We start from the raw sequence: 20,651 nt of genomic DNA on the forward strand, positions 1-20,651 counted from the left end.
GCGTGTCTTTGCTTAGAGTTCAACCTGGATGAACTTTTACCCACGATATTCGCTTCACATTCATCTATGTGACCGGGCCCTTGGTGTATACACACCAAATGTTAACCTATATTTTCATGTCAACCCAGGTGTCCGTCAAGTCTGGCCGCCTGTGACATTCTTCTTCATCACACAGAACCTGATTTCTTTAGTCAGGCCGGTGTGGTGGGGACTCAACTCATCTTGAGTTCCAGTGAAGCCTCTTTAATACTGCAAAAATACCCACTAACACCACCCAACTCCAATCGACAGTAATGGAAACATGACTCATTGGAGGACGCACTATTTAAGTTTTCTTATGGAGGAAAACAAACTTTTTCAGATTAAAAGTAAATCTATAAAAAATAGAACACTTGACATTACATCACATGCAGCAGATAGCAAGTGCTGCTCATTGTAAGAACTGTTTGGTTTATATGTAAAGGGCCTTGAGGTAATGTTTCAGGAATCACAAAATCTGAGGTTACATCAAGAATATCCAAAGTGCAGCCACAATGACATCTGTGCTCACACCCTTTTAACATACTGGTAAACTGGTTATCACCACACTTTTGCAATCAACTTTCACCACTGACTATATACAATGCCTTGGTTACAATGTTACAGAATGAGTGTCACAACCTCAGATAAAAACCATGAATATCCACAGTGCAGCCAAAGGAAGAAGAGCATTACACACACACGTGTGTGTAATCGAGGCATTAGCATGCAGCCTGGGATCGAGTTGGGAGAAAGTCACTGTATGGTTATTGACTTTTAAGTACTCTTTATTATCTATATATTTATTATTAAAAAATAAACAAAAGCCTACGCAATACCTAAGGGGGCTTGACTGGGACTGCATAGATTTGTGACATGGCTTTAGCCCACCCTAGCCCCAGTGTAGCACCGTTCTTGGTCACAGCCTACATAATAATTGGCTGTAACCATTTTTATCAATATTTGAGAGATATCCACAAACCTTTTTATGTAGCCATAAAGGTCACTCTGGGTCCTCTGGTAGATGCAACATATTGTTAACTGTTATTACCTCTCCACTTCAAAATAAAAGTCCATAGTTTACAGTTGTACCAACCTGACTTTTGTTTATAATCTTAAAACTTTAAAACTAATGGGATTTGATATAGTCATTATCATTATCTGAAAAACATAAAATAATGCCACAGGATTTCATTGTGAACTTATTATCCTCAAAGTCACATTTTTGCTCGTATGGTTGCACCACCTGACATTTTGAGGGTTTGAGAAGCCAAAACATTTAAATAATATTATTATTTGAATCAACTGGCACTGGGAAAGAGATAAATGTGGGTTTGAATAAGCTAGATAACAAAATCTCAGGATCTGTAAAATGGCCCTTTCACTTCTCACAATTAATGTGTTACAAATAACACTGACCTGGTAAGGAACTATTCCTCTCAAACCTAGAGTATCTGATGTGTTGCCATGGTAATCGAAATTAGGTTTTTATCAATATTTATCTTTTTACATTTGGTTCTGTGCAACTTTAACAAATTTTACATTCCATAGTTTCATGGATTTGTTATTTCATTTTGTGTGTTTTGGGACTTTCTGTGTACTTGCACACACATCTGAGAGATTGTAAGTTTTTGTCAGCCATTTTTAAACGTTCTTAAACTATTTTGATTATACTTTTAGTGACTGGATATTTATATTATAATTTATTTTAAATCCTTTAATTACAGGTTGGGCGGGTGGGATTTCTCCCAGTGCTACGGATGGTCAGTCTGACTGGGACAGATAGGTGAATGTGTTTGTGAGTGAGTGAGTGAGTGAGTGAGTGAGTGAGTGAGTCCAGAATGTATCCATATTTAAGTGCCTGTCTGAAAGCATCTTAACAGATCTTACATATATTCATCATTGTTAAACTCTGGTGGGAAAAACATAATATATATATGTAATGTACACATCGAGGGTATTTATCACTCCTCGCTGACTGTATAGCAATGCTTTTTTTTAAATTAATTTTGGTCATTAGCCCTTAAATATATATTGCCACATAAGTTCTCAACTCATAGTTTGAATAGCATAACTACATAACCAGTATTTAAACTGCCCCGCAACTCATTCATATTAATTGTTTCTTGAAGTAGGTTGTACATGTCTCTGTATAATTTCATTACGGTTTACTAGAAATCCATTATGCGGTAAGGATCAGTTCTCTCTTTCCTGTCTATCCCTACTTTCCTTTACAACGCACAGCCTCACCTCCATTGAATCATGATATCAACACCCATTCAGATTCCGCATAACCTTCAACCCAAATATAAAGAATAATGTTTATACAGTGCTAAAGGTCTGAACTAATCAAACAGAGATAGAATTAGACTGTTCTGTAGTTGGTTGTTAAAATTAAAAGAATTAGTTTTGGATTAGAAATCAAACTATACTCTAAAACAGTAAGTACAGTAGGAATAAAAAAAATATCTTTAGCTACACCTGCTTAGTAAGTCGTAATATAATTACGCTAATCACTACGACTACATGGTTTTGTTTAGTCTCATATTACAATCTGAAGAAACCAGTGCGTGAAAACTGAAGTGATTAACCTTAACTTGCACATCAGACCCAGATTACTTTGTATTCTACCCACCACCTCAGCTGCACTGGGCTGTGTAATACTCTCGTCCTCCTCTCTGACTGCTAGCTCCAAAAAAAAAAGATCTATCTATTTTTATCATTTAGATGCTAACTCAAGGGATTTATCTTGTCTGCCCCTATCCCTACAACTCCTTATATAATGAATCAGCCACAGTGACGGATAATTTCATCATCATGCCAGTGTTGTTATGATGTTTAAAATATCATATTTTTCACATGAGTGGAAAGATATTATTGATTATTATGATAGAACCCTGAAAATCATTGTTATTAAAACCAATCACTCAATAAGTAAAATAAATAAACTTGTGATTTTCCCCACTTGCCCAGGGATATACTGTACACCAGTATTTGTGGCAGCAAAGAGGGTTTGACCCTTTTGTTGGGTGTGGTTACAGTGTCCCACTGAATCAAAGCCACCAAATATGTCAGTTCCCTAGAGAGAGTCATCAATAGTATTACAGCAGTAAAGAGACCACACTCTGCAATTAGAGTGTGAATGTGAATGATGGGGTTACAGCTGGGTTCAATTCAATTTTATTTTATTTTATTTGTCTAGCGCAAATCATAATATACATTATCTCAAGGCAATTTACATAGAGCTGGGTTATAAAACAGATCTGCAAACTAGAGGTTGCTCTGCAATTATCAGTTGAAAAACAGTTGTGTAACATTTAGTCTGTCTTTACATAGACTCTCAACACCCTGAGGTCTGACTGACACCCAGTGTTCCTGTTGCTATGAAGATGAGGATAAGGTGCTTGATAAAGTGAGAGAACTATTGCCTTAATATTTGGTGTGCTGGTTTCACAGATGAAGCCAGTGATACCTATGTGTTATGATTCACTAAGTACAAGTCAAGAACATTAAATGTTACTAACTACAGCTGTATGCTAACATTTATGATGTATCGACACATCCACATCAAGAGTACAATGTCTGCTCTCGTCGTCTAACCTAATTAAATACCTACACCAGAAAATCCCAAGGCAGTCAATAATTTAAGAGCCTCTTTCTGCATCCTGATTATGATGGAACACTAAGACCAAACACAAGAACAGTGGTGTCTCAATAAAGAAAAAAACAACAAGAAAAAGATATTAGCGAATCAGATTTCAAATAATCTTGGGTCACCACGACCCTCTATAGAACTCCAGCTATGGGAAGCATATCCATGAAACATCAACCTTTCTGTCCCACTATCAATGAATCAATCAGTAGCTACTTACCCTGGTGCTTGGTGTGCGGCCAATGTAGGGGTTCTGGACTACACTGCTCATGATAGAGCTTGGTAATGGCTGGATAAAGCAGTAGCAGTATGTTGCTCAGTTTAGTGCCAAGCAGAGCTGGTTCTGGATTGCTTTAAAAGTATTTGGTTGTTGAGATAAAAAGGCCTTCTACTCCCTCCTACTTGGTCACACGGGCCACAAAGAGCCCTATCAGCAGCCCCTTCTGCACTGCAGAGGACAAAAAATAACTTACAAGTAAATTATTTATCTTGGTACTAAAACTAGCATCTGCACTAAGAGCTTGTGATTGTAACAGCAGAAGGCTGTGAGAACCCTGTTATGTTGCTTGCTCCAGCAGTGATGTGTCTTTTCCAGACCTTTTTTTAACTGACTACTTCTACGGGGGAAAGTAGTTGTATCATATAGGTGCAGATTTTGGTATGCATGCCCCCATAATGTCAAGGCATGGCTAAACCTACCAATACATTGCATAATGAAATGTGTGGAGTAGGAGTAAGGTGGGAGCCCACAGTTGAGTGGAGACTAGCTTGGAATTATGTATTTGTTTGAGGGTTTTCTAGTTAGCAGCATTACACAAAAAAACTACAGGACAGATTACCTCAAATCATAATACAAGCTTTTTTGGGGGGGGGACATTTCTCTCCCATTGCTCAGGGAGTAAAACAAGGATCTAGATTAAAAAATCTGTCATATTTAGGGGACTTATATCTATGAGAGCATTCATATTGACATTAAGTTGGGCATTGGCGGAAGTATTTACTCTACTGAGTGCTTCTCAATTTTATTTGTGGTAATGGTTGTAAGCCCCCAGACAATTTCTACTTCTTCTAGCATCAGTGAGTCGGCTCGCTTTGGAAATCCACGTGTTTTTGCACAAAGAATACAATGAACAACAAAAGTGACTGAGAACTTTCTTTAAGATGAAAATTAAAACTATAGTGTAAAGTGACCATGTGTAAATACAGAGACCAACTGTCAGAAGGAGATGGAATTCATCACATCCTCTTTGGAGAGAAATTAACAATTAATCACCACATTAGAAATATAAAATAAGGCACACATGAAATAACAACAAACAAAGAGAATCATAGATATACTCTGCCATTGGTTATATAGCTTCACATGATCAAATATATAAACAAAATTTTGTATTATTATATTTATTGCAAGGTAAGAGTAGATAATGTTCCTATATATATATAGCTGAAAATGGACCTGAATTCTTAGAAAAAAACACAAGAAACATTGCATCACAGTGTATCAGTGAAGCCTTCAGCCAATCAGAGCAGAGTTGGTGCTGCAGCTGGAGGAGAGCAACTGCACAATCTGACGTTTTAAGGTCACGTAACACAGTGATGTTTTGCAGCCCTATATAAAGTAAGGCAACATTTCTAACCAGCATGCATTGTGTTTGGACCAGCATGCATCATGTCACGTTAAATCAGTGCTTAAGTCCAAGCTACAGTACATACAGTCGAACGCACCTAAAATGTGGGGGTAACGGTCTTTAACAAGCTTGGCTGTATGTGTGTCTGGAGGGGGGGGCTTGCGGGTTTGCATGTGTATGTTGGGGGGCCTGGGGGGGGCGCCAATCTGAAATCTTGCTTAGGGCTCCAACATTGCCAGGGCCGGCTTTGCCACAGCCCGTCTACTCTGCATCGGCCAATCGGCTTGCTGCTCCCTCACTGCGAGAGACATTGACATTAGGACAGCAGAAAGTCCACACATCTTCCGCCGCAGGCTAAAGACACATCTCTTCCGACCACACCTTGGATTAAAAATAAAATAAAATAAAATAAACTTTGTAGTTTGGCTTTTTTTAAGCAATTTGTACTTACTTGATTCTTGTTGTTCTGGGTTCGTTCCCTCACAGTTGAATGCACTTATTGTAAGTCGCTTTGGATAAAAGCGTCAGCTAAATGTAATGTAATGTAATGTAATATAATCAACACCACTGTTGATTCGTATTACTGGCAATCATTTATTAGATTGGAACAAAGCATAAGCATTAAATGTGTTAGGATTTTAATAATATAATTAGACACTATAGCCCCGAAAAGGATCGATTTTACACGCACCATGTTTGTACCTTAACAGAAAGAATTAATGTTTTGTTATGTGTTAGGACTGTAATCCGTGGCATACAATACACTGTACTTAAACTTGTTCTCATACATAAACCTTTATATATATTACAGTATTCCTTTAGCTTTATTCAACATCACACATACATGAATGCACTGTGCTCATTAAGACACTGTGACCTATGCCTTAGAAAGAAATCAAGCAGCTGCCCCAGCTTCTGAAGGCCAGATAGGAAAGGTGTTGTCTTGTCTGATGAATACGCATGCTTACGCACACAGAACATACAGCCGATAAAACAGAAACACAATGTTTCTCACTCCAATGAACAAAAACACCGTATCTGCAAAACTACTGAAGACTCACAAAGCTTCAGCCGGATAAAGGCTTGTTTTTAATACACAAAACTTAACACTGTCAGAATGTGAAGATTTGCCCAGCTACTATCAAACGAGGGACGAACCTGGGAGCGGCTCCTCATCATTGGTGGATTCCAGTTCCAAGATACTGGGACCATGCCTTCAACCTACTATTATAAATATTGCACCTGTCATCCGTTCGGGGCGACTCTTGACTACCCCGAGCTACTGACTAAAAGCCGAGGCTGTGCATTGAGTGCCCATAGCTATGCTGTACCTTTTCATTGCTTCTAAATAAATACTTTTTGAACCAAAACCGACCCTTCTCATACCTAAGGATAAAAGAACACGACAAAATTGGTGACCCCGACGTGATCCTGAAGAGAAGTTTTGACCAGAAAGACCGGAGACCCAAAGGTCGAGGCCGCTCCGATCGATTCGCCACATACTCACGGGCGCCAAACTAAAAGGTAAGCAGAAACCTGTTAAAACAAATTCTGCATTAGTTATATAGGCATTGATATAGATTGTGAGTGTGCGGAGAGGAGAAAAGAGGTAAAGTAATAAAGTTCTGTGTTTTATGGAAGCAATGAAAGGGTATGTAAAATAAAAGTACTAAACAGAGGTCTGGGACCCTGTGAAAGGTCTGGTACCTTGTGAAAGGTCAGGGACCTTGTGAAAGGTCTGGGACCTTGTGAGGGGTCTGGGACCCTGTCTTGGCGCAAAAGAAACAAGATAAAAAGCGAGGTCTGGGACCTGCGCGGGACGGGCGCCACACTTAAAAAGTCTGTGACGCACGAAACTAATTCAGATTGGAGAAAAGACAGACGATTCATGCAATAGATTGCATCCGTGCAACCAAATCTGGGATTAGAGTGTGAACCTGGAGGAAGGGGCTACCGGCACTGACGAGTGAGGAGCTTAACTAGCCAGACACACCGTTGCTTGAATCGGGCACAAATTAAAAAGACGCCGAGGCCATAACATGTTGCGAGGACTGACAGATAAAAAGACTGACAGAGACCAAAAAAACTGACCATAAAAAATATAAGATTTAAGAGGTCTGAATGTGTGGGTATTTACTAAATTCTAAACAATAGCGTTTTGGAGATTGATTAAAGAACTTAAGGTAACTAATACGTGTGGGTAATGGAACTGATCTGAGTAGTCCTAATATGAACTTCATGTAAAGGAACTATGGTGACACAGCACTAAGTCTGATACAAGTGTGAATGAAAGTGTGTGTGTGGAAAACGAGAGAGAACCAAATTAGGAGGAGATAACAAGAGGAAGGTCACCCGGCTGACAGAGACAGAATTAATAAGGAAATAAGAAAAATAGAGCGAGGTCGCCATCTGGTGGCGGATAAAAGAAAGTACAACTAGCGGTGTACGCCTGCCATCTGGGGGCTGATAAAGGGTATTACAGCTAGGAATAAAACAAGGACGCCACCTGGGGGAGACCAAAGGACATTACAGCTCGGGTTACAACTGGTTTGACATCATTGGATTGGCTTGTGTTTTTTGTTTTTATTTTATTTTTCCTCGAGACCCTGGGTATGGACCCGGATTGGATATATGTCAGGAGAAATTGACTGACTACATGAAAGCCTTAACTTATCTTACTGAAGTTTTGTCTGCACAGGTCCAGGCGGCTGCTGGACGTTCTGACGAGACCCCCACGGAGACTCCTGTTCCAGTAAGACCGGGTGATTGGGTAAGGGTCAAAGTTCACAAGAGAAAGTGCCCGACCCTAGGTGGACAGGACCTAACAGAGTGTACCTCACATGCGATCCGAGTAAAAGGAAAAACAGGAGCAATTTGGCACCACCTCACACATTGTGTACCCGCTGACCCACCTTCTCGGTCTTTACGAGAAGTAGCCACTGATTTGGCCGACTCCTCCTCAAAACCTTAAAGTAATACGTTGACCACAAAAGGAGGGTCTATCTGTATGTCTTGTCTTGATTATTTCCAAATATAAGCTTGTATACTCTACTTTAAACTCAGCTACGCACCTCTGAGTTCCATATGAGCAAAGAGAAACACGCAGATAATGTAAATGACAATGGAGATAGCAGGACTTCACCCCTGTGGGTGAGGCCATCAATGTTTGTTTTTTTCCTACCTGAGACAAATCCCTACTGCTTTCCATGATTTCGGTTACAAGTGTGGTTTCTAGTAATCAGGCAGTGAATTCTTATAATTCTAATAATTGTGTTTCTGTTGCTTTAACTCCATAGATAATTAAGACATTCTAAATGATTTACAGGACTGTTGACTTTTTTGTGACGAATTCTATATAATACTTTGTAATGAATTCAAATATTTCCCAGTTTAACTTTATGTTTGAGCACATCTTTTGTTTAATCAATTTTAGTGCTCCTATTTGATAAGATTATTAAACTGTTCTTATCCCAAGGTTGTGAAGGTAAAAAGTTCAGTTAGTAATTGTCCCAATAATTTAGTAATTGTACAAAATGAACGTTTTGTATTTTAACAATTCAATTAGAGAAGCAGTTTACTGAGCTGGTAACATATATCCTGTGTCAAACGTTTTATGTATTCAAGAGCAATTTTCGTTAATGGGACTAGAGAGTCCATCTCATCTGGTATTTCAGTTGGAGTTGTTTATTTTATTTATGTTTTTTTTATTGGTTTCTTAGATGTTTGTTTTATTTGTTTTGTTTCAAACAAGGATATTTTAATATTTCAAAATTCAAATTCAAATGTCAGACTGAATAATGTTCATTGCTCTTTGAAAAGGTGAACTTGCATGATTATGTTATAATATAATTTTTCCTAAAATGGTTTTAGAGTTACCAAGACCGCCAACCATAATATTTTTTATAGTGCACAAAATTAGAGGGTTCCTTGCACTGTTACACATATCCAAGCAAAATTGGTACTGTGAAATGATATATCCTTAATTGAATAGAGATCGAATTTGGAGTGAAGAAGCAATTTCCACACAGAAATTCTTTATTTATTTCATTTTCTTTATTTTTAGAATTGGAAGATAAAGACTACTTAAGAATTTTACTTGAGATTTTCACCCTTAGAGATAATATGTGCTGACATTTTGCAAGTAAATTTTGAATCTGATGTTGTGATCATTTTATGATCAAAAGGGAGGAATGTAAGGGCAAAATTTTACCATTATACCACACTAAATATTATCTCTGCTTATGCATACTATTCTGCTTGTGTAAACTGCCAAAATGACATCAGAGCCACAAATCTGAGACTGTGCTCGTCTCCCCCAACAAGACCTCGAAGAGGCCTTCAGCATGTGTCTGTGTCTTATCTCCTGGGATTTTAATATTCACTCAGTCCACACATGTAGTTCTCACAACACACACACACACACACACACACACACACACAGTTCAACTCTTCACACACACACACATCTCTTCATTGCATCTACATAAAAAGCATACGCCTGCAACTGTTGCTTTGTCATTACAAATGCAGTGTGCTACCCAAGGGAATGAATGTGATAAAATGGCCAATGAATGTGAACAAACAGATAAATCTGCACAGAAAAAGTTTTCTTTGTATCCTACAGTGCCTCAGTGTGTCAGAGTGGACCACGATCTCGACTGTGCCCCTCTTCAGAGACCTGAAGTGGCTTCAGCCCCAGCCGTTCACCTCCGCCCTGTATTCCTCCATGAACAGAACAGCAGGGCGAGGGAGTTCCGGAGGAACGAGGTGCAGCTGCTCAGGCAGATTTGAGGAGGGGGGCCAGGAGAGAGCGGTGGAAACTCTGATTCATTCGACGCCTGAGATACATGGTATCGCACCCACACCACACATACATGAAAGTGACACACCAAATGTCACTGACACACACACATTGACATTAGAAGCAATCACATGCTTAGAAATGGAAAATTACTTTTCTGCATTATACATCACATGTTCATATGGTTCCTGATATCACATATAAAAACAATGGTTTAGAGATGAATGCAAAATGATAAATCTTTGATAACACGTTTTGTGGAACACAGGCCCCAGAGGTTACACCCACAGATACAATGCACAAAACCCCTTAGGACAGCTCCAAAGAAACATCACCCTCACCCGGAGGATCACGCCTGCCGGCTTCCCTGACAATAGTCTCTTAATGACTCTTAAACATCTCCACTATAGCAAATTGACTAAAAGGGCCGCACTGACAAGTCCTTATTATTTTGTTTTAGGAGTAGACATGACAGGAGCTGACCCCATGGGCATTGTTAGGGCAGACGTCCGTTCCTCCTCCCCTAGAACTCAGCCTTCCCCTTCCCCGTCTGATAACTCTACTACTAACTCCACAAGCTCTCCCCCTGAATCACCACTACCATCCCCACCCAGCTCCCCTGCGGTACAATATTACGACGCCAGTACCGTTGAAGATGTGGTAGAAATAGAGACTGGATACACTGATGAAAACATATGGCTAAAATGGGTCCATTTTACCGCCCATTCCCAAAACCTCACTAATTATATAGTCTGCAGTCAGCCCCGGCCCCCCCTACTGACAGACTCGGATCGACCCGGTTTTGATTGCATGTATGGCTTACACATGGAAGCCAGTCCCGCCAACTGTTCTACTCTCAGTCATCTCTTTCCCCCGGCGCCAAACAACACGCTGCCCCCTATATTTACTCCAGTAAAGGGAAATTACACGTGTCTGACTAAACAAGGTAACTCATCTCACAGAGAGGTGGGTTCAATGCCGCCCTCCTGGTGTTGTAGAAACATCAATGTTACCGACTGGCACAACGCCACACAGCTGGAGTGGGCCCGCAGTGACCTCTTCTGGTACTGTGGAGGGAAACGCTTGAGGAACCGCCTTCCTTCAAACTGGAAGGGTTCCTGCACACTTGTTCAATTGGCCATGCCCTTGACTATCCTCTCTCCCCGCCCAGGACAACCCACTAGCACCCGCCGACGAAGAACAACGCATTTTGACTTAAATAGGGACTCACCCACATACATAGACGCCATAGGGATTCCTCGGGGTGTTCCAGACCAATATAAATTAGCGGATCAAATTGCAGCGGGATTTGAGTCTATCTGGATATGGGTAACTCCCAACAAAAACGTGGATCGCATTAACTACGTCCATTTCAATCTCCAACGCCTCACCAACCTTACTCGAGACGCCATAACTGGCCTATCCGAACAGCTCGCCCCTACTTCCCTTATGGTCACACAGAACCGAATGGCCCTAGACCTCCTACTGGCAGAAAAGGGTGGTGTGTGCACTATGATAGGAAGTTCTTGTTGTACATTTATCCCCAGCAATACCGCCCCTGATGGCTCGGTGACCAAGGCTCTCTCCGCCTTACGCACCATGGCACAGAACATGGCCGCAGACTCTGGAATTAACAACCCCCTAGATAATTGGATGAACACTGCATTCGGCAAATGGAAAGGGCTGATTGCATCCTGCCTCCTCTCCATAGCTATCTTTTCAGCTATCCTAGTCACCTGTGGCTGCTGCTGCATCCCTTGCTTTAGGACCTTGCTCAACAGACTCATCACCACGGCTCTGACCAAAGAACACATGCCCCCTCCCCCACCCTATCAGTTGCCTTTGTTGAGTGGTGATGATGATGATGATGATGATGATGATGATGATGATGATGATAGTGATGAGTTTGCATTGGATGAGATGGAGGTTGGGGAGTTTGTGGATGATCCCCAGTAAATTGTTCACACCATGAAATGGTGTGAAAGGAGGAATTTGTTAGGATTTTAATAATATAATTAGACACTATAGCCCCGAAAAGGATCGATTTTACACGCACCATGTTTGTACCTTAACAGAAAGAATTAATGTTTTGTTATGTATTAGGACTGTAATCCGTGGCATACAATACACTGTACTTAAACTTGTTCTCATACATAAACCTTTATATATATTACAGTATTCCTCCTTTATTCAACATCACACATACATGAATGCACTGTGCTCATTAAGACACTGTGACCTATGCCTTAGAAAGAAATCAAGCAGCTGCCCCAGCTTCTGAAGGCCAGATAGGAAAGGCATTGTCTTGTCTGATGAATACGCATGCTTACGCACACAGAACATACAGCCGATAAAACAGAAACACAATGTTTCTCACTCCACTGAACAACAACACTGTATCTGCAAAACTACTGAAGACTCACAAAGCTTCAGCCGGATAAAGGCTTGTTTTTAATACACAAAACTTAACACTGTCAGAATGTGAAGATTTGCCCAGCTACTATCAAAGGAGTGACGAACCTGGGAGCGGCTCCTCATCATTGGTGGATTCCAGTTCCAAGATACTGGGACCACGCCTTCAACCTACTATTATAAATATTGCACCTGTCATCCGTTCGGGGCGACTCTTGACTACCCCGAGCTACTGACTAAAAGCCGAGGCTGTGCATTGAGTGCTGTACCTTTTCATTGCTTCTAAATAAATACTTTTTGAACCAAGACCGACCCTTCTCATACCTAAGGATAAAAGAACACGACAAATGCCAGGTGTACATTTTCCTTTGATTCTAAAATAAAGTTGGATTAAATAGTGAATAAACACAATGAATTCTTTAGCTGACATTAAACTTGCAGCTTCTGCACACAGTCACACAGGTTCAACACACTTGCCTTCAATACAATCCATTTACACAGCACACTACCATCCATGTTAAAGATTATTCTGAGCTCCAAAGGTTGACTATGATGATATATTATATACACACTATTTACATTGATATGCATTGGATTTTTGCTGTATCTTTTGCTGCTGCTTTTCTTTCATATAGTAGTTATTTCTGCTTCTTTACTTAATATGACTCAATGCATGTTGCAAATGAAATAATCTTTGTAATGGAAATTCTTACCATTATACCACACTATATATTATCTCTACTTATGCATACTATTTCTGCTTGTGTAACTGCCAAGATGACATCAGAGCCAAAAATCTGAGACTGTGCTCGTCTCCCACACCAAGACCTCGAAGAAGCCTTCAACCTGTGTCTAGTCTTATCTCCTGGGATTTTACTATTCACTCAGTTCACACACATAGTTCACACACACACACACACACATAGTTCTCACACACACACACATTTCTTCATTGCATCTGCATAAAAAGCACATGCCTGCAACTGTTTCTTTGTCATTCCCTCTGCAGAATGCTCTTCGCATGCTGTATGATTGTCTGACCTTCCTTGCAAGGAATTTTATACTTAATTCCTTGCAAGGATAAAAGACTATTATTCTCAAATCTCTTTATTTCAGAAGTCTCACCAGGTCAAATTTCCATCACATCTTAAATCCAATATTGTCTCCTTGTGTCTCTTTCTCTCTTCTGTCCCTGTGTGTATTTGTCTGTGGGCGTGGCTCTGCATACCTGGTGTTACGCGCTCCCACCTTCCTGTTCTTACCTCCTGCTTTACTCTTTAATCTGCTCTCCTCACAGGTGTTGTGGACCTGCTCATTGTGGCCCTGCCCCAGTATGGAGGCTGTAGGGGAGGCTCACTCTCTCCCAGCAGTAGCAGCAGGATGATGTTGAATAAATGAATATGAATGAATAATGTCTCTTTCGGTTCTGTTTTAGGCTGGAGGTGTGGTAGCCTAGTTTTCGGGCTTTATTTCTAGTTTAGGGTTACCTTCGGGTGTATGAGTTTAGGGGAAGAAGCTCTGGGTCCTACGGTCCCTGTGGGCTGGCCCAGACTTCCTCATCTTGTGATATTTTTGGCCAGACATCCAGACTCTCGTAGTTTTGGTAAAGTATGATAGTTTCATTTTTCCATTTTTGTAAATAAACGTTGTCCTTTTTTTGAAACTCTGAACTCGGTTGGCATCCTTTATTTTATGTTGTGGCCACAAAGTTGAGCCAGGTTTTCATTTTCTGTCTGTGGCCGTAACACCTGGCTTCAATCTTCAATCTGCTAATGACTCTTCTCTGATGAGCTTAACAGTCGGCCAATCCTCACCAGCCACCAACTCAAGCCACCACAACATGCCCAGCCTTCATCCACAAACCTGCCTCATCTGCTCTATGTGATTCCAGCATAGTCTCCAGATCTTCCCTCACTTTGTTCTTTGTACATTTTTTATAATAAATTACCTTCAAATCTTTCCCCACGTCTGTGTCTCCTATTTAAAGTTCACCAGTCCAGTACTACTAACAGGTTTGCCAATTGATATTCAACAGGTATGACAAAATTACAATTCCTATACTTTTGGACACAAACTCTCTCAGGTTGATAGTGATGTATTTTTAAATGTATTTCAAGGGATAGTTCACCGAAAAATTTAAATTCACTCATTATCTACTCACCACTATGCCGAAGGAGGGGTGGGTGAAGTGTTTAATACAATACAATTCAAGTAAACAGGACCCCTTCTTCAGACATGTGGTGTCATCCAAGTGTCCGCAAGCCCAAAATTCAAATTCAGATCGAACCGCGTAATTTACACCATGTGTACGCACGGACACACTGGAAAACCGCACACACTCTCACCCAAGGGAACCCGCGGGGTGACCATTCGCATTTTCCATGTCCTGCTACATCCGCTAGTATTGACACTTCCAGTTGCGGAAGATGAACAAAGCATGGTGTAAATGACCTTGTTTCAAGTTGAATTTGAATGCCTAGGCTTGCGTACACTTGACACCACACAAGCAGCATGGAAGCATGTTGTGTTTTTTTGTTTAGTTACGTCTGAAAAAGGGATCACTTTGGCTGCCACACTGTTTACCCCTGAGACTCCTAAAGTGTTTTGTGGACTCCAACACTTCACCCACCCCTCCATCAGCAAAGTGGTGAGTAGATAATGAGTGAATTTATCCCTAGTAATTTGCCTATTCTGTGATTTTTATTTTTACTGTCCCACTAGGGTTTTGTCCCATCTGACATAAACTGAGAGCCCAGAGTCACAACCTGACTTAAGGCTGGGCAAAGTAGCATGAGTTTCAACTAAAAATAATTTATTCAAAGAAATGAAAAGGAAATTTAAATGTAGAAATCAAATTACAGCTAAAACCAAATGCTGTGGAATCCATGGGGGAAAGGGAGACTAAGTGAATACACCAGCTTATACAGTGCAGAACACCATGCCTATGGCACCAGACATTGTGGACCCTATCACGTTGGATCATCCAACAGGAAGAGCTATGAGAGGCCATCACAAATTCATTCTTCTAATAAAAAACAGAAGATCACACATGTTGTATTGGATGTATACATTTTAGTTCTTTGATTTCTCCCTGATGGCAGAGATCTTTTGACCAAAGCATGGTGAATGTATAGCATTACGCTACCTGTTTCTTCATGGAGCTTGCTGGAATTAAGTTTATGAACGCTAAGAAGATGGATTTGAACATAAATCAGAGGGCAGGCTTAAAGTGAACATATTATCAAAGTATTAATGACATTTTTCCTGCATATCTATTGTGTTTCTATTTTGAATATACAGTGGAAACCGGATATCGTTATCAGGGATAAAGTGGTCAAGCGTTTATATGGATCAAAAAGCTTGGGACAGAATCGTTCTTATACAATTGCAAGCATTATAAAAATGTTTACAGTTTTTACCAGCTTTGTCAGTAATTTACTGCTCCTATCTGGGACTCTATCATTCGCACTGTGCACTGCCAACCAAATCTAGCCAAACTGAGCGTGCCCTACCAACTCCTCTGGTTCTCCATACATTGTCTAGGTTTACAAATTCTTTTGTTTCTACCCAGTTTGAGTTTACAGATGTTGGTTGATAATGTAGAGAGAGAGACAGAGAGAGACAGACAGAGAGAGAGAGAGAGAGAGAAGCGGAGTGTGTATGTGTGCACATGTTCTGATATCAAACTTATCTTAAATCCCAACGTTACCTTTCCCTCAAGATCTGGGACTATCATACAGAAGCTACGTAATTCAGTTATTTCAATCAACCACTTTTAGTGATAAAGTAAAAGATGCCTATCTAGGGCATCTTTTGAGGCACTGATGGAGCTTCTCAGGAGGGAGAACATATGGACACAACATATGGAGGTCCTCCTAGTGGTATACTGGCTGACGCATGGGCTATCTTACACAGTTGCGTCTGGAGACTGGAGGAGATTGGGGTGGAGGTGGGTTACACATCACTGAATGACGGCTGAGAGGAGAAGAAGGGATTTGAAGTTTGACAGCAGCTACATGATTGGCTGGAAGAGACTGTGGCAGAATCTGATTGGCCATTTAGAAACGCCCACAATCTGCCGATCAATAAGTGAAGAGAGAGTGAGAGATTTCAGATTGATCCAATAGGGGTAAAGTCTTCATAACTGAACTTACGCTGAGCTTCATAAATACTGCGGTGACACTTGTGCGTAATGCTGCGTGATGGATGCACTGGCACTGATAGAGGAGTGGGGGAATGAAAGGATGAGGAGGAAACAAGTGTTCAGTGATCACTAAGAGTTTTTGTACCGTGATGATGACTAATCACCTCATATAGATTCTATAGATCTTGGACCTTTGTGCTGAATTCAGTCCAGTATTACACAGATCAACCAGACAGAACTGAACCATCCCAGTAGAAACTAAGTTCTCACCACTCTGGTTTATTAGCCGACAGGTATGTGCCTGCTCAGAGAGAGTCATCACACCAGAGAATCAAATGGTTTGAGGTCACCACATTCTTGCATAACCATCTGTTTTTATCCAATGTGTTCTGTTATTTGTATTTAAGTTTATCATGATAATGCCATATATCTCACACTGCACTCCACACACTATGTTTCGTGTCGCTGTAGTAAGGGGGTGCTTCATAAGAATCCGCAAAAATGTGTTAACCTCAAGAGCTGCACAGTCCATTCATTAACTCTGGTAGTTCTCTTTAAGTGACCGCATTTATTTACATATAAATAACATATTGACTTGAGTTTGTATAAAAAATTAGGCCACATTTAGCTGAAATGGTAAGATCAGGTATTTGAGTCTCTTATGTAGCATTTGATCAACACATTTTTAACTCTATACAAATAAAGCTAATAGGAGACAGGTAGAAAATTTGAATAGTGGCACATTATTCTTTTAATTCCATCCTTTTTGTAACAACTTTAGTTACTAAATATGACAAACACTGCATGTAGTGTGTCATTGATGACTCCACTGGTTACAGTAATACCTAAGATGTTAAGGATCCTGTTAAAATAATGAATGACAGTACACTGCTAAAAAAATGAAGGGAACACGCAATCATAACAGCAAGTCAGAGTTGGGACCAGGAAGCAGAGCTGCAGTGCTAAACACTTCTCTGCGCTCCCTCTGGATAAGTCACACAACCACAAACCCATAAGGATTGTGTCTGTCCACCGTCCCATTAAATTATGTAAATCAAACAATAACAGAGGGAGAATTCTACACAAAAAAATAATAAAAATTAACACAACCTCTGCAACAACTTAAGAAACAAAGACTTTTAAATGTGGACTTTTAAACATAAGATCACTGTCATCAAAGGCTATTTTAGTAAATGAACTAGTCTCAGATCGCAACATTGATTTATTGTCCCTCACTGAGACCTGGCTGCATCCTGATGAATATGTCAGTCTAAATGAATCTACTCCCCCCAGTCATATAAATTCACACGTTCCCAGAGAATTCGGCCGAGGAGGTGGAGTTGCTGCTATTTTTAACTCCAGTCTATTAATTAATCCTAAACCTAAACTAAGCTACAACTCATTTGAAAGTCTTGTTCTTAGTCTTCCACACCAATCCAAGAAATACCAACAGCCAATCATATTTGCTGTAGTTTACCGTGCTCCAGGGGCTTATACTGAATTTTTAACAGAATTCCCTGAGTTTTTATCAAACCTAGTCCTAAAGACCGATAAAATGATTATTGTAGGTGACTTTAATATTCATGTTGATAATAATGATAGCCTTAGCGTAGCATTTATTTCAGTACTAGACTCGATTGGTTTCAGTCAGTGTGTACACCAACCTACTCATTGTTGTAACCACACACTTGACCTTGTATTATCATACGGTGTCAAAATTGAACATCTAATAGTACTTCCACGTAATCTGATTCTATCAGACCATAATTTAATAACCTTCGATTTTTCATGAGCAGAATATATGCCACTAATAAAAAACTCCTTTTATAGATGTCTACCTGATAGTGCTGTAGCTAAATTTAAGGAAATAATTCCAATTACATTTAAACCCGTATTATCCGTCGATATAACCAACGATATCTTTATGAACTTCTTTAATGATAAAATTCTAACTATTAGAAATCAAATTAACCATCTCCTGCCCTCAGTTGGCACTAATACACCATCAAGAATAGAAATCTTAGAAACTGCTGAGAATCTTAACTATTATTTAGACAGCTTCTCTCTGATCACCCTTGATCAGCTGACCAAAATAATCTCATCTTCTAAACCAACAAATTGTATCTTAGATCCCATTCCTACAAAATTACTTAAAGAAATTCTGCCCCTAATTTATAGTACGTTACTGAACACAATACATCTGTCATTATCATCAGGATATGTACCACAGTCCTTTAAACTAGCTGTAATTGAAGATCAAATTTGATTACAGAGACTAGAACAGTTAATTAGCATGAAAGGAACTGCCCTAAACTGGTTTAAATCCTATTTTTCAGATAGATTCCAATTTGTGCAAATTAATGATGAGTCATCTGTGCGCACCAAAGTTAATCACGGTGTTCCACAGGGCTCTGTGCTCGGCCCAATTTTATTCTCATTATATATGCTTTCACTAGGAAACATTATCAGGACACACTCGGTAAATTTCCACTGCTATGCGGATGACACCCAGTTATACTTGTCAATAAAACTCAGATAAGACAGAGGTTCTAATACTTGGCCCTAAACACCTTAGAGATACATTATCTAATGATATAGCTTCGTTAGACAGCATTGCCCTGGCTTCCAATGAAACAGTCAGGAACTTGGGAGTGATCTTCGATCCTGATTTGTCCTTTAATTCTCACTTAAAACAAATTTCTAGGACCGCCTTCTTCCACTTGCGTAATATCTCCAAAATCAGACATGTCCTTTCTCAAAAAGATGCAGAAAAACTAGTCCACGCCTTTGTTCCATCCAGACTTGATTATTGTAATTCCTTATTATCAGGCTCCAGCAGTAAGTCGTTAAAGACTCTGCAGCTTGTCCAAAATGCTGCAGCACGTGTCCTGACAAGAACCAAGAAAAGAGACCACATTTCTCCTGTATTAGCTTCACTACACTGGCTTCCGGTTAAATCTAGAATAGAATTTAAAATTCTCCTCCTCACCTTCAAGGCCCTTAATAATATGGCACCATTATACCTTAAAGAGCTGATAGTACCTTATCAACCTACTAGAGCACTGCGCTCCCAGAATTCAGGCTTACTTGTCGTCCCTAAAGTCTCTAAAAGTAGAGTAGGAGCCAGAGCTTTCAGCTATCAAGCTCCTCTCCTGTGGAATCATCTCCCACTTTCAGTTCGGGAGGCAGACACCATCTGTACGTTTAAGAGTAGCTTAAAATCTTTATGATAAAGCTTATAGTTAGAGCCGGTCCAGGCTTGTCTTAGACCTGCTCTTAGTTATGCTGCTATAGGTCTAGAATGTCGGGGACACATGACACTCGGAGCTTCTCTTCCCAGCTTCTCCTTCCTCTTCTCCCTCCTTATCACATCAAAGAAATTAATATCTCATCAATACATGTTACTGACTTGACTTCTTCCCCGGAGTCCCTTTGCCTTATCGTCCGCAGATCCAGGGCCGCGGCTGCGGCCACATCGTGTATTATGATGGTGGATCGCGTATCAGAGATCGTGATCGTAATGGTGGATCCAGTATGGTGGATCCTGTTTTGTGCTGGCTGATCGTGATAATAATGGTGGATCCTGTATTGTGTTGGCATCTGATAATGGTGGTGGACCACGATTGAGGTGGCAGCTGATGGTGGATCCTGATGGCGGCAGTGGACAATGACTGTGGACTATAGTGGCCTCCGATCTTGATGGTGGATCATGATCATGGTGGCTGCTGACCATAGACTATGATTACAACAAGACTGCTGGATATATAATATTTCTCCTCAGATACTCGACCATAACTGACAATAATCCATCAATTCATTGACCTTCAGTTATGCTACAAAGTGTTTATTCCAATCAATGCTGCAAATACCCTTATCTTTCTGATGTTCTCCTTTACACTTGACATCTATTGCACTTCTGTCCGTCCTGGGAGAGGGATCCCTCACATGTGGCTCTCTCTGAGGTTTCTACGTTCTTGTTTATTTGGTAACGAGCAG

At 40.2% G+C, this 20,651-nt stretch overlaps 1 protein-coding gene across 1 annotated transcript in view; it reads right to left on the reverse strand.

Moving 5' to 3' along the window:
• The window catches only part of LOC118110418 (voltage-gated potassium channel subunit beta-2), a 29,795-nt gene extending 25,778 nt beyond the window's left edge, over nucleotides 1-4,017 (reverse strand). Inside the window, exon 1 of the mRNA XM_035158127.2 lies at nucleotides 3,891-4,017. Within this exon, the coding sequence (XP_035014018.2) occupies nucleotides 3,891-3,941 (51 nt within the window). The 5' untranslated portion in view covers nucleotides 3,942-4,017. The remainder of the gene's footprint in view (nucleotides 1-3,890) is intronic.
• Nucleotides 4,018-20,651: the final 16,634 nt, after the last annotated feature.

The sequence above is a fragment of the Hippoglossus stenolepis genome, chromosome 6 (genome assembly GCF_022539355.2).
Source record: "Hippoglossus stenolepis isolate QCI-W04-F060 chromosome 6, HSTE1.2, whole genome shotgun sequence".
Lineage (NCBI taxonomy): Eukaryota > Metazoa > Chordata > Actinopteri > Pleuronectiformes > Pleuronectidae > Hippoglossus > Hippoglossus stenolepis.